Consider the following 13,758-nt stretch of genomic DNA (forward strand, 5'->3'; position numbering starts at 1 on the left):
TGGTCTTGGTAGTAACAAAGTGCATTCCATTTCTGTTCTTTCTGACCTTCTATGAAGTAGTCCCATTTCTCCACAGACACCATTGTTCCTTGTTCGTGGGCGCGCTTAATAAGGAAGCTTAACTCTCCTTCGTCTGTTATCAGGCGTCGCTGCATGTGTTTCTCGCCCTCCTTAGCGCCCTGCGTGAATTTTCCTATGACAACGCGTGCTGTGGGGTTGTGTTCTGGGAGCCATTGCGTAAAGGCGCCATGACAAAGTATGGCTTCATGCGCCGTGTATTTTAAAAGCTTGCGCTCTTCAAAGAACTTCAATAGAGGTACGGGTATCCATTCTTTCTCTTGTAGATGCTTCCCGTACCACGCGTAAATTATGGGATGTAAGTCTTTAGCCAACTTCCAAGACGTTAATCGTACGAATCCAGTTGCTGGGGCGTCGTAGTGACCGTCTAACGAAACGCGGAAGAATTGGGAGTCTGGATGTCCGTAACGGTCGTAATATTCCTTACAATCCCCTAGACCTTTAAAACTTGCAGGGTAACAGTGTTTCATATCCAGCGACACATACTCATCTTTGTCGTACTCCATGTTCCACAGACCACCGTGACCGTGTTCTACACAGGCTTTGGCTATGTCTCCGAACTCTTTTGGGGCAGGTTTCCATCCATTTCTTTTCTTTGCGGCTAAGAAGTCCAAGCTGCGACTGCTAAGGACCTCGTCAGAGAAGTCTTCCCCTAAGGTCTCACAGGCGCTTTGAATGCGCTGTTGTTCAATTTCGGGTCGATACAAAGTGCCGTCTTGCGTCATAAACTGACTTCCTTCTGAATCCATCAACCAAATGGAATTCTCATGGATTAACTCTGCCAATGGAGAATTCTTATAGACCTTCGTTTCCTTCTTTCTTGGGAATCGCAGTTCGCGCCAGGCGTGCCCATTGTGCTGGTAGATGACTATAGGCGCACCACGGCCCCCATATTTGTGTGTTCCGGAGTAAATAAAGCCGTCGGTGATATCTTTCACATGGATTCGCCTCTCCAGCGCCGTTTCTAACTTCTTGATGTTGTCTATCGACCCTCCGGTCCTATTAGTATTTTTTTCCCATTTCCTGATGGCTTCTCTTCTCTTTAAAGTCAGTTTACCGCCCCGAGAGGAGTCTTCAAAGAACTCTCTTACTAACTTCCCTACGCAATTACCGGGATGTCGCATCGGTTTCAACTTCTTAACGTCTGGCGTCTTTATCTTGTACGCACCGTAAATGACTACGGTAACAGGGTAAGCAACCTCGTAGAACAGCATGTCTATTCCTACCAATGCTCCCGGGCGTGTGTTTTCGTTTAAGACAAACAGGTCCTTCTTACCAGACGCCCTGATAGGATTGCGCCCCTTTTCTATCATCCACTCGCCGTCTAAATACTTTATGAACGTTAGCTCCAACCGGTAGTTACCTTCGGGTATTAAGTTAATTATTCTTTCAGCCCTTTCTTCTGTCATCGTCTCGTCCGTATCTCCCTCCATAAATGTTGTGAAGGCAAAGTCAGCATCCAGGCGATCCAACACCTGAGTTCGCAGTCGGCGCACAGTTTTATTTCGAATGCTTGTGATGGTGTCCATCTATATGTAAAGGATATTTTAACCTCCGTTTGCGGTTCGACAACTAGCAGCAGTAAGGACTTGTCGCGCGGCTTATTCCCGCTGCCGACCCGTTCCTTAGACCGCCTGTAAAACCCGTAAATCTTTGACATTGACCGCGAGTCCCCCTTACTGCTGCTCCATAGCTATTCGTTATTATGTTCTCATACTTATTCTATTCTATTCTGTTCCATTCAATTCCTTTCTATTCTATTCTGTTCACATACTTATTCTATTCTATTCTGTTCCATTCAATTCCTTTCTATTATATTCTGTTCTCATACTTATTCTATTCTATTCTGTTCCATTCAATTCCTTTCTATTCTATTCTGTTCTCATACTTATTCTATTCTGTTCTGTCCCATTCAATTCCTCTCTATTCAATTCTGTTCTCATACTTATTCTATTCTATTCTGTCCCATTCAATTCCTTTCTATTCTATTCTGTTCTCATACTTATTCTATTCTGTTCTGTCCCATTCAATACCTTTGTATTCTATTCTGTTCTCATACTTATTCTATTCTATTATGTTCCATTCAATTCCTTTCTATTCTATTCTGTTCTCATACTTATTCTATTCTGTTCTGTCTCATTCAATTCCTCTCTATTCAATTCTGTTCTCATACTTATTATATTCTATTCTGTCCCATTCAATTCCTTTCTATTCTATTCTGTTCTCATACTTATTCTATTCTGTTCTGTCCCATTCAATACCTTTGTATTCTATTCTGTTCTCATACTTATTCTATTCTATTATGTTCCATTCAATTCCTTTCTATTCTATTCTGTTCTCATACTTATTCTATTCTGTTCTGTCCCATTCAATTCCTCTCTATTCTATTCTGTTCTCATACTTATTCTATTCTATTCTGTCCCATTCAATTCCTTTCTATTCTATTCTGTTCTCATACTTATTCTGTTCTGTCCCATTCAATTCCTCTCTATTCTATTCTGTTCTCATACTTATTCTATTCTGTCCCATTCAATTCCTTTCTATTCTATTCTGTTCTCATACTTATTCTATTCTGTTCTGTCCCATTCAATACCTTTGTATTCTATTCTGTTCTCATACTTATTCTATTTGTTCTCTCCCATTCAATCCTGTTCCTTTATATTTATTCCATTTGCCTTTGTCTTTTAAATTTGACATAATAACATAATAACCTTCCTTCACTCTTTGCACTTGCAGATTACAATGCTAAAATTATATTTTGAAATGCAAATGTTATCTGAAAAAGCACCCCTCCCCCCCTAAACAGACTTTCCTTCTTTGTCTCAATTCTGTTCCCTCTTGTAGTAATCCATTCTATTCCTACTCTATTCCATTGTATTCTTATTATATCCTGTTCTCTGACATTCTATTTCATTCTGTTCTAATCCATCTCGATTCTATTCCTACTCTATTCCATGACTACATGAATGTAAATAGTGCTGAATGATATACATGATGGATGTGATCAATCTGAAATATCAATCTCACCTTGTTCCACTTTATCAAAGTCCCCAGCAGTAGCACCAAATAAGCTCAGTGCATTACATCCATCCCTCCATGATGTTTGGAAATCAGTAGCTTCAACCCTTGGAATTGGAGAGTGACACAAATTGTTTCGCATTTTCCTCAAGGTTTCAAGGGCTGCCGCTACCGGATCAGCTGCTACAACAAATGGTGGCCGTGAATGAAGTAGAGCTTTGACCAAAAGAGACATGTCCCATTGTGATGTATCACCAGATTTCACTGCATCCTTTTCATATGGGAGAGGCTTAAACATCCGCAGCAGGTCAGCTCCATTCTGAGCACAGTCAGTCCAAGGTGTGTATTTTACTGCAGCATTCCACTGATTTTTTAAGTAACGACGCAGACATGGATTCCCTACTCTTAACAGAAGTAAGGCCAGGCAACAGTAGTTCCTGTTTAAGATACACCCACTTAATTAGTATTGATCATAGTCTGGTAATATTACATCTACGGTATTTTTATCTCATATATGATCATTATATATGGTAAGTTAACCACAAGAGGAAAAGCGCTCACATTTCTTAGCAAGCAATTATATTATTGGACCAAGGGCACTAGGACCAAGGGCACTAATGTTTCTGGTTTTTTTGTTTTTTGTTTTTTTTCTTTTTCGAGCCTCGTATATACAATGGATATATATGTTTTGTGGACGCGGGGTTTTCTTGTTTCTGTGTATATATGTATATACTATACTTAATTTTCTCTTTTCTTATATTTATACTTTAAGGTTTTAGTACAGATTTTATTTAGATTTTTATAGATTTTATATTGCCAGGCCCGTAGCTAGGGGGGGTGCAGGGGGTGCGTTCGCAACAATGCAACCGCATTAAGGTGAATTTGATTAACCGTATTAACTGGACGGTTGAATATTACTGATGTAAGGAGCATCGCGCGGTCGCGTTGTTGTTGTTGGTATAGTACAAACAGAGTCAAGTACAAACAGAGTCAAGTACAAACAGAGTCAAGTACAACGGCCGTTAAGAAGTAACGCTCATCGGCTATTCAAACCATTTGACCTTTGGAAGAAAACGTCTGCATTATAACGCCGACGGAACAGTACTATACGTTTAATTCAAATAATCGAAAGGAAAAAAAATTAAATATCCAACCACGTTCGGTGTCCTAGTGCCCTTGATTGGCCAATATCATTTTAAAATGTTTTCCACAAAGTAGATATAGTAGCTAAACCATACAATATCTTACCTTTCTTCTTCGTCCATGTCTATTCAGTGGAGCATTGAAGTGTTCAACATGGATACATTGGATCTTCTTTTGTTTACTTGTTTTCTTCAGTGAACATTCTAAAGCAGAACAGAAATTGGACTTGAGACTTCAGTTTATAAGATAAAGAATAAAACATTAGAATAAAAAATACCTGTTCTTTGACCTGTTTTACACATCACTGCACAGCTGCACAGCAAAACAAGCTGACTAGAAGCTATCTTAAACTTAATAAGGACCCTACTGAAAATCGCTTTTGCGAGTAGGTCTCTTGGATAAATTTATTATTATTATTATTATTATTATTATTATTATTATTAATTCATGTAGAGGACACATCCCCCCCTCCCCCCCAATGCTGGGAAACACTTTGATTGGCGTCAATCAAAACTTTATTATGTGATTGAGAAACGCTGCAAATACTTAACCACACTGTAAAAACATGCCTTTTTTTGAGCAAATAAAATTATTTATATGGCTTCAGGGGGGGCACTACAGGCCCCCTTTGCCCCTCCCTGGATGCACCCCTGTTTATATCCTGACATACAGTGAGAGCTTTATATAATACAGTCAATTCAAAAAACGTTGTCGTCGACCGGCTCAAGCCTACGCGACTAGACCGAAAGGAATATGGGTAAAAATCACTGAAGCGGTCAAATATTCGTTCTGAATTAATCGTTCCCGCTAGTAATAAGATAATAATGGCGAGAAACAATCCATCAAATGCATGTCTTCAGGTTTAGGGAAAGAAAAACAAAGTAATTATGATTCAGTTCACAATTCCGAAAATATGAAGGCATTAAAAAAACGTATCCTTCAACACTTCCCGCTTGCCTACGAAGGTTCGTGCTGTAAACCAGGCATAACTAGTCCGTAAAATTATGGAGTCAACTCGGCTTCAATGATTGCTACCCAGAGTTGCTTTCGGTCCAGTCGCGTAGGCTTGAGTTGGTCGACGACAACATTTTTTGAATTGACTGTATATAAACAGTATATAATCCTGAACTGTGTAACTTAAGATGTTCCACACGAGTGCCGTTAGCCAAAATGCTAAACACTTATTCCTTTGTTCACGAAGACTTAACATTTTGCCATCCAGCTTGTCCTATATTGAACAAACCTTATGCACGATGTGAATAACAATATTGCTCCAACAAATATATGCAATCTATTTACTTACATTAAGTATTTTCAGCCCTATAGCAGCAATGAAACGAGTACGCGCGGAATGTTATCATGACTGTCTGGGTGTGATTCCTAGGTGAGAAGCATTATGAATGCCCCCGGGTCGGCAGTTGCCTATTTTAAGCGAGAAAATCCAAGGTTTCGACCTCATTTACTCAGGTTCGCTGTACCAGTCAGTGCTAGACGGATTTTTGACCCCACCCACCTCCCCTTCGGTGACGTTTCGTTCTCCATTATAACAGTTCAGTACGGTAGCTTAATCACAGCCTCGGCAAAACTCGTGTTCCCAAAACTTAACTCCGTGTATGAGGTGAATGGCTGCTTTGGCGGTGAAAATGATTTATACGATACTCACTCTAATAATACAAGAGCAGCTGCTTCTAACAATTTTTACATTTATAGTACACTCAACAAAATTACTCGACTCTGATTGGTCTAGAGGAGTACAATTATAGCGTTAATTGTACTCCGTTGGAGTACCGAATTAAGTCGCTATGGCAACACGGCCAAAATAATGTCAAAACAATTATTTTCTATCATTTTGTACTTAAAAAACAAAAATAAAATTTTAAAGCCGTAAGAACTAATCTTTTTTATGCATTTCAGTTGCGCGATGGGCTGAAAATCGGCCGCCAAATAGATAAAGATGAACGGCGTCGCTTAGCAATTTTTACTGAAATTTTGTTGAGTGGAACTATAAACAAAAATCGCACGATCTTCTCGTACAATTTGGAATTAATAGACACTCGTAATGTTTTGAAAGTTCTTTAATTGCACTCGCCTCCTTTACTAATCATTCAAGATCAAATATTCAACAAAATCCTTTTATCATTTCGGTGGGATTCAAATACCAGCACATATCAGAAAGTTACGGAAGAAAAGTTTTTAGCATAGTTCAAGCAAAGTTTATTTAAAAGCCTGATAATGAGGGATATTTTATCACTATTGATAATCTATTTTTGCCTAAATAATTTGTAATCATCACATAATAATTTCAAAAATTTACCATAATCTAATTCCATCTTGATCTTGTAAAAGATTTATTTTTCACTTGTTTTAATATCATCTATGTTTTCTTTTCGTTATTATTAAGAATATTGTAATATGTCACGTGCAAATTTCATGTCTTCATTTTCTTCGATTGCACGTTACGTCATCGCGGCCTCTCGGGGGAGCGTTGGTGCCATTTAACAAAAGATATCTTATTAGCATCCATTTTATATAGCCGATTGACATTCGAATTCATCGATCGTTTGTGTATTGTGGATATTCTATCGACCTATATATGAGAGCTATAAGAACATGTGTAATAGGTAAATTACGATCATTGTGTGGTGTGAGCTATATATGAGCTACCTATGTGACTTTAATCTTGCGGAAATATGACGATAAAAACTTCAAAAGGAATCGTTTTCAGACAAATTCCTCTCTCTATCTCCTCTGATGAACACAACGGGTCTTCGATTTCCTTATTGAGTGCAATAGTAAGCCATCAAGAATATTAATTGTGGATATTCCAGCCTCTTTTCAATGGATCCTTCTCAACATTATCTTGAATGCGAGGCTAGCATGAATTTATAACAAAAGAAATCGCATTTTTTCTCGATGGAATTTGTGGCATTTGTGGAATTTTTGAAATTTTTCCCAAAGTTTTTTGGTTAAGAAACTTTTTTTGAAAATTACTGATCTTAAGATATTAAAGTCAGGATTGATCAAATACATCGAGTACTCACTATCAGTCTGTAGGAGTGGTAGATTCTTGCTTTCCGCTTTGCTTAATCCGTCGCTTACCAAGCAGTGCAGAACTTACTTGGCACTTGTCTTCTGTATCAAACCAACAAAAATGCATCAACCATTTAGAAAAGAAACTGTTAAAGATAAAACTTGTAGACTAGATTTACTCCATTTGCTCATGACATCACTGCACGAATGATTCATTTCTTTACTGATTTCAAATCAAAACCAAGTCAGTCAGCTATATCTCAGACAACCCTTGGAATCTTTCAATTGCTACAAACAAACTTGGTTCTTAATACACTATATCTTCTTAATGTACAGACATGGTTAATTAGTTTATTGAAAGCTGAACATTTTCTTTTTGGTACAAGAGGAAAATATGATTCTATCCTACGAAACGAAAGTGAAACAAAATGACGTAAAACAACTAACAAACGGAAAACGAATTCTAGCGCTATAAAACTAGAAAACCTTACAGAAATCTCTAAATTTATTTATTTATCAACAATATTTATACAGAGGGGCCCAATTCAGCGAAGCTGGTTTGAATAGGGCTCTGTTTAAATCAAACTTACAGACAAAAAATACAGTACAGAATACAAAAATTAAAGTTAGAAAGTACTAAGATTAAAACACTTAACATGTAAGTATCGCATGACGCACAAGTCCTTACCTTCAGATAGCGTTTAATTTCTTTATAAAACTTGTTTAAAGTTTTCCGTAATTTTTTCGACGTCTTGATCGGTTGGTAGATCAGCTGAGTCTGGTTGGTTTGGGGCTGTGCCTTGCCCTTTAGGTTACACCCAGGTCATTATTCAGCCAATAGAATCGTTGTATCGAACTATGACGTTAAATAGTCTTAGCCAATCAAAACTGACAACTGGCCCACGTCACTGTGCTGTTTCCTGCTTTTCTTGTTTTTCCTGTTTTATGATCGCAAGGAAACACATCTTGAGCTCAGCTGATATGATTTCTTGGAAATAACAATTCGATTGATAATTGATGATCTGGAACGCAATTGCAAAACACTTCTCAAACCCTTCACTTACTGTTCACTGACATTCACGGTACTGTTATGAGAGAGAAAATGATTATTTTTATAGACGAACTAAGCAATCAGTTTTGTAATTACCATTTCGTATCGTATGAAAACAAGAAAAAGAACGATCAATTAGATATATAAAAATGTCGATATAAGAGTTCAGCATGGCTAACATCACGCACAAGTTTAGATAATGCATTGAATTCCAAAGTAAACCTCTTAGCTCCTCCCATTAGAGTGTGCATGCGAAATCCTCAATTTCAGTCAACGGAAAGCTGATGGAATCGTAAGGATAAGTTAACGTTTCCGTTGCTTATTCATTTGTATAAGTTGACGTAAACGTGTCGTAATGTCATGTTTCCGTTTTACCGTAAACTACGGAAACGCACTAAAAACCGCACTCTGTTTCCGTTGAGTTTAAGTCATCTGAAACTCAAGTATACGAGTAACGTATACTCGTGTTTTGGTAGCTTATACTCATGAATAAGAGACTTATACTCATAATAAGAAAGGCTTATATACGCATCAATAAGAGCCGTATTGATTTTTTATCAAGCCGCTACTTTTCATGATTGTGTGGTTTATATACTTCAATTCACTATTCACTTTACTATTCACTTCATTCATATCCTCACGCAACTGCTGCAATCCGTATTTAGACATTTATCCACGAGGGGATTTAAAAAATATATTTTTTATTACATTTCATTTTATATATAAATATTACAATTGTATAAATTAATAGTCAATCAATAATGCAATAACTACTTTAGATTTAGCGATAACAACAAATCAAGCTTACAAATTATAGAAATCAAAATTGAAAACGAAAGAAATAATAAACAAATACGCGATATAAGTACAAATTGCATTAAAGAAAAAATGAACAAAAAAAAAAAGGAATCACAAAAGCAAAGTATGCGAGGAGAAAAACGGACAATTCAATGCTGATGAATGGGCTGAGTTTAGCTTCTCTTATATAGTGTATGTCTTCTTAATTATGACAACATACTCTGACATACTTAAAGTATAAACATCAAAAGCGTGGATCATAAACAGTAATGTATAGTTATGCCAATTATTTGACTAAACCATTTAATTATTTGACTGTGGACATCTAGTAATTTGAAGATCGCGTCCGGCTGTCGAATGTTTTTTCACTTCGTAATTATTTTGTTTTCTATATTTTAATTTGTACCATTTGTACTAAATAGTGAAAAAATTTGCAAGCTTTTAGGGCTTGTACATGTACTCTAATACAATAGAAACAATACAATAGAGCGATATCACATAAGCAATGTTTACATGCAAATGAGCTGCCCTGTGAAATAGCATGCTAATGAAGTGTGCACATGCTGTTTGCACTACTGAGCTTGTGGCTTTTATGGCCGAGAGACGTGTTGAACTTTTCTAACAAAAATGATAATGAACAAAAAACGGCTTTACACTGCTATATTCAATTTTGATTAAGTCCTTGAAGCACAGCAATATTTTTTGGATGTCGTGAATAATAAAAATTGCACCATGCATAGTATAGGTGGGAAAACAGTCCGATATTCACTGCTGTTTAAAAATGAGATATGCGTGAATCATACAATTTTCACAGTATTAGAAAACAGTTCAAGTCCTATCGATCTTTAGTTTGTCAAAAATAATATTTCCAATACAAGGCAATCGTTGTAACGTTTTAGCTTACAAAACTCATCTGGTTCACTTCATTATCATGCTATTTCACTGGGCAGCTCATTTGCATGTAAAACATTGCTTATGTGATATCGCTCTTATACAATCGTAAAGGAGAAGACAAATCTGCCTTCATTCATTGCCTTCTCTGGCTGCCCAAGAAGGTATTTCCTTAGGCTTTGTGCGATTCGATTTCTCAGTTGCAATGATGGTCCTGGAACTAAGCCGTTTTTTGCGCCGCTGTTAGATTCTTTTTGATATGATCATCAATCGCTTTTTTGATGTTATGCAATCGCGATCTTTCCCAGGACAGCCTACGAATCTTTCGAGGCTTGGGACCTGGGCCAGCTTCCACTTCCTCATCGTCACAGCTCTCCTCGCTTGACATGCACTCAAGTGCGAATGGCCCCTCTATTATCTCTTTTGCTTTTTCCCTGTCGCCGGTAGACAGCTCAACGGAAGCAAGAGCTTTTCTTCGTCTTTCAAGTTTCTGTCAAAGGAAGTATAGAACTATGTATTAATAAATATCAGCGGTGTTTTCAGGCAAGACGAAGGGAAAACATCTGATGGCACTCATTTACCCGTTTTTTTTCGTTGTTGTTGTCGTAGGTTATTCCTATGCTCCATAAACTTCTGGTTTTTCCGTCTTGTTTGATCGTCCCTCAGGGATTTCCAGTACCGGTGAATAGAATCTGAACATATTATGAACAGCAACTGTAAGATTTACAATTGAAACACATATATATCGATAATTGTTAAAAATTCGCTGGATCCAATGCATTATACTGTAAATTAAATTGGCATTGACCCTCAGTGCATTGCAGTTGAATAGGATTCTATTGGAGTTTGAAATGGACAATGTTTCGGCAGATATAAACACTTTCAAAAGTTTTGATTTTTTAGATCATAATGATAAAAGTAATTTAGGTTCGCGCGGAGTTAAAAATAGGGATTTCTTATCTGAGGGCAAGGAGATGTGCTTTTTAATTCATAGCGTCTTGTTTGCACTGCATATTTTCAAGTACCTTGAACAGAATTGTGCAACTCGATACAAATATAAACATTAAATTAACCTTTTAAAGCGGATTTCTTCCAAGTACCATCTCCGTACAGACCTCTCACTTCTCTTCTAAGTTTTCGCGAGGTGTCCCTGTTGCTATCAGAGAAAAATCTAGGGGGAAAAGTACACGGAAAGACAAGAGAACAGAATTCAGCACAAAACATGCAGGCAACGTAAAGAATGAAAATGCACAGATGACTTACCGGAATCGTCGATGCTGTTCTGCCATTCAAAGACGGCTGAACTGCACCGACTAGCTTTCCGCTCAATGACGGATGGCCTGTCGAGTGAGACAAACTATGCAATCTATTGATGCCTACATACACATGCTCTTCAATTAAAATGTCTCAATGCTGTTCTGCCATTCAAAGACGGCTAAACTGCACCGACTAGCTTTCCACTCAAAGACGGATGGCCTGTCGAATGAGACGAACTAACTTATTTCATATGATTTGTTGAAAACGGTACTATACCCTTCTTGAAAGCTCCATTCACTAAAGTCAGCATTCTTTAAGAGCTGACGGTACACTTTGTGTACTGCTTTCTAAAAAATAAAAAAAACAACAAATAATTGAATGACATAATATAGGAATAAACACCTTTTTTTGTTTTGGGACAAAACTCGCTTAGTTTTACGCTGAAAAATGTACGAGATGGTATACACTCTAGCGTGATATGCAATATTTTATTTTCAAGAAAAGCGTTCGTACTGTCAAATATATGTCACATCCATGATAGTGACTTTGCAAAGATGCAAAAATTATTATTATGTTTTTGGTAAGCGTCTTGGCAAAGAAATATATTTTAATTTCCTTTCATCGCATATCCGACGAGACTAAAACCTCATTTCATTCCAAATATTCGACATAAAAAATCATATTTTCGTTAAGTTAGTAACAACAATCAGTGTGATCTTAAACTTTGCAGTCTTTTTGATGTCAAAAATTTGATATCAAACTGATTTTCTCGAAGACAAAAGAAAATTAACGTGATATAGAAATTATGACATTAATCTTGTTGAAGTGATGAAAGACCGTGTAACAGTCGTCCGTAGGTAATTGACCACAGGAAACCCAAGTATAAATACTCTATTCTCTAGGTTGACATGATTATATTTGTACGCCAGTCATAAGAACTATGGTTTTTACTGTACTGTTTGATTGTAATGATTTCTATAGCCTTTCGAGATTTTATAGGCCCGAATTGATGTCAAACATTGATTACTATTGACTTTAGTATGTTCATAATGTATGCGCAATTGAAACGGCTACTGATTAATGCACTGCATAAATTATAGATCTTAAAAAGCGCGCGAAATTTACCCAAGTAAGCACATTTTAATTGTAATCTAAAATAAACTCACTTTCCTCCTTAGCATATGTATCAATCGCAGAAATATAGACTGCATACAAGATAACCAATAAATTAGTCCTTCCACTAAGTATTGCAACAATTTAATTTACTTACAGAGCAGTCATGGTCGATGTTTTGCTTCTTGCTTGTTGTTTGCCTTCGCGATCGTTGATCTTCTATTCTCGATTCTTTGAGGGCTTTCATCTCTCTTTTTAGCAATTCCACCTCTCTCCGTAGTTCTTCAACAGTTGTTTCATCCTCAAGGCCAATCATTTTGACGAAAGATAATTTTAGTACAGAGAAATATATTTAGAAGCACGAATAAGATATTACCGGTACGTTGGTCTGAAACAACTGCATTTCCCGCCTTTTCTCGACGTTTGACGTCATCGGTTGTTAGAGGGTGGTACACAATTCCGGATTGAAATAATGCCCAATTACCCTATGCGTTCTCAGATGATTTACTAGTGTTATCATGAAACCAGTCAAGAAATACACGCGTTCAAAGGAGAAACGGTCACTGCGCCGAAAAAATTTAAGGAAAAAGCAGGCGTTGCGACGTGTACAGGAGAAGACAGCTGTCGTACAAAAGAAATCTTCAGAAAACATCAGTACACATCAAAGCGCACTGGATACAGTACAAGAGAGTGAAGACAGCGTGGTATCCACAGCAAATAGTACTACACATCAAACAGATAAAAAAATCAAACCCGACAAAGGTTTTGTTCTCAATCCGAACAATAGCCGTTTATTGGGTTCTACTTACGCAGGAAAGGTTTTGTTGGCAGCTAGACCAGAAATTGGACAATCATCGGCAAAGCTGAAGAGAAACTTCCGTTTGAATGAACCTCATCCTACTCAGCCAAACCCCACAAAGCCAACATCTTCGCTGATCAGCCCACGTCCGACAGACTCATTGAACCCCACATTGTTACAAGAATGTGACGAGAATATTATTTTAGGAGAAGGAAGATTTGGTATCGTTCGACTGATGAGGTACAGAACTAATTTAGTAGCAGTCAAGACAATAAAGCAACAAAAGTACTGCTATTTGATTGAGAAAGAAGCGCAGTTACTTTCCAACTTAGATGATCATCCAGGCTTCCCGTACTTCTATGGAATTTGTGAAAAGAATGGAAATATACTGCTGGTCATGGAGTTTTGTGAAGAGAATGGCAAAGTGTTAACTTTGAATGGGGCTTTGCTAACAAGATTAATAACAGATGACAGTTGTTGGCCTACAATTATTTACTCGTTAGCAATGTCAATAGCTCATATGCACTCGAAAGGGTTTATCCATTGCGATATCCATGGCAGTAACGTATTAATGTTTCGA

The 13,758-nt window shown here is 37.3% G+C and overlaps 2 protein-coding genes across 4 annotated transcripts; both read right to left on the reverse strand.

Annotated features, from left to right (window-relative positions):
• Window positions 1-2,271: 2,271 nt before the first annotated feature.
• LOC148913087 (uncharacterized) lies at window positions 2,272-8,075 on the reverse strand. Its single transcript, XM_089027011.1, has 4 exons — window positions 7,958-8,075; window positions 7,281-7,371; window positions 4,345-4,442; window positions 2,272-3,533 (listed from the first exon to the last, which is right to left on the reverse strand). Exons 3-4 carry the CDS (start codon window positions 4,359-4,361, stop codon window positions 3,083-3,085), a joined length of 468 nt encoding a protein of 155 aa, XP_088883137.1. The 5' UTR covers window positions 4,362-4,442; window positions 7,281-7,371; window positions 7,958-8,075; the 3' UTR covers window positions 2,272-3,082.
• Window positions 8,076-10,246: 2,171 nt separating this feature from the next.
• LOC148913088 (uncharacterized) lies at window positions 10,247-12,727 on the reverse strand. Of its 3 annotated transcripts, XM_089027097.1 has the most exons (5): window positions 12,537-12,727; window positions 11,273-11,613; window positions 11,083-11,180; window positions 10,591-10,701; window positions 10,247-10,499 (listed from the first exon to the last, which is right to left on the reverse strand). In XM_089027097.1, the coding sequence occupies exons 2-5, from the start codon at window positions 11,296-11,298 to the stop codon at window positions 10,492-10,494; spliced, it is 243 nt and encodes an 80-aa protein (XP_088883223.1). In that variant the 5' UTR covers window positions 11,299-11,613; window positions 12,537-12,727; the 3' UTR covers window positions 10,247-10,491. The 3 variants fall into 3 exon arrangements, with proteins under 3 accessions (XP_088883223.1, XP_088883221.1, XP_088883222.1); XM_089027095.1 differs by having other exon boundaries at window positions 11,083-11,613; XM_089027096.1 differs by lacking the exons at window positions 10,247-10,499; window positions 10,591-10,701; window positions 11,083-11,180 and having other exon boundaries at window positions 11,229-11,613.
• Window positions 12,728-13,758: the final 1,031 nt, after the last annotated feature.

This window comes from Actinia tenebrosa, unplaced genomic scaffold (assembly GCF_029948245.1).
Source record: "Actinia tenebrosa isolate PJP-AT-01 unplaced genomic scaffold, QUT_ActTen_1.0 PGA_scaffold10__47_contigs__length_13832649, whole genome shotgun sequence".
Lineage (NCBI taxonomy): Eukaryota > Metazoa > Cnidaria > Anthozoa > Actiniaria > Actiniidae > Actinia > Actinia tenebrosa.

Bases quoted from the DNA above. Each gene is read 5' to 3' on its own strand.
- LOC148913088 (XM_089027095.1), bottom strand. From the start codon at position 11,233: ATGTTTTGTGCTGAATTCTGTTCTCTTGTCTTTCCGTGTACTTTTCCC. The intron at 10,702-11,082 runs GTTAATTTAATG...TAATATGTTCAG, and splicing joins GAAGAAATCCGCTTTAAAAG to ATTCTATTCACCGGTACTGG.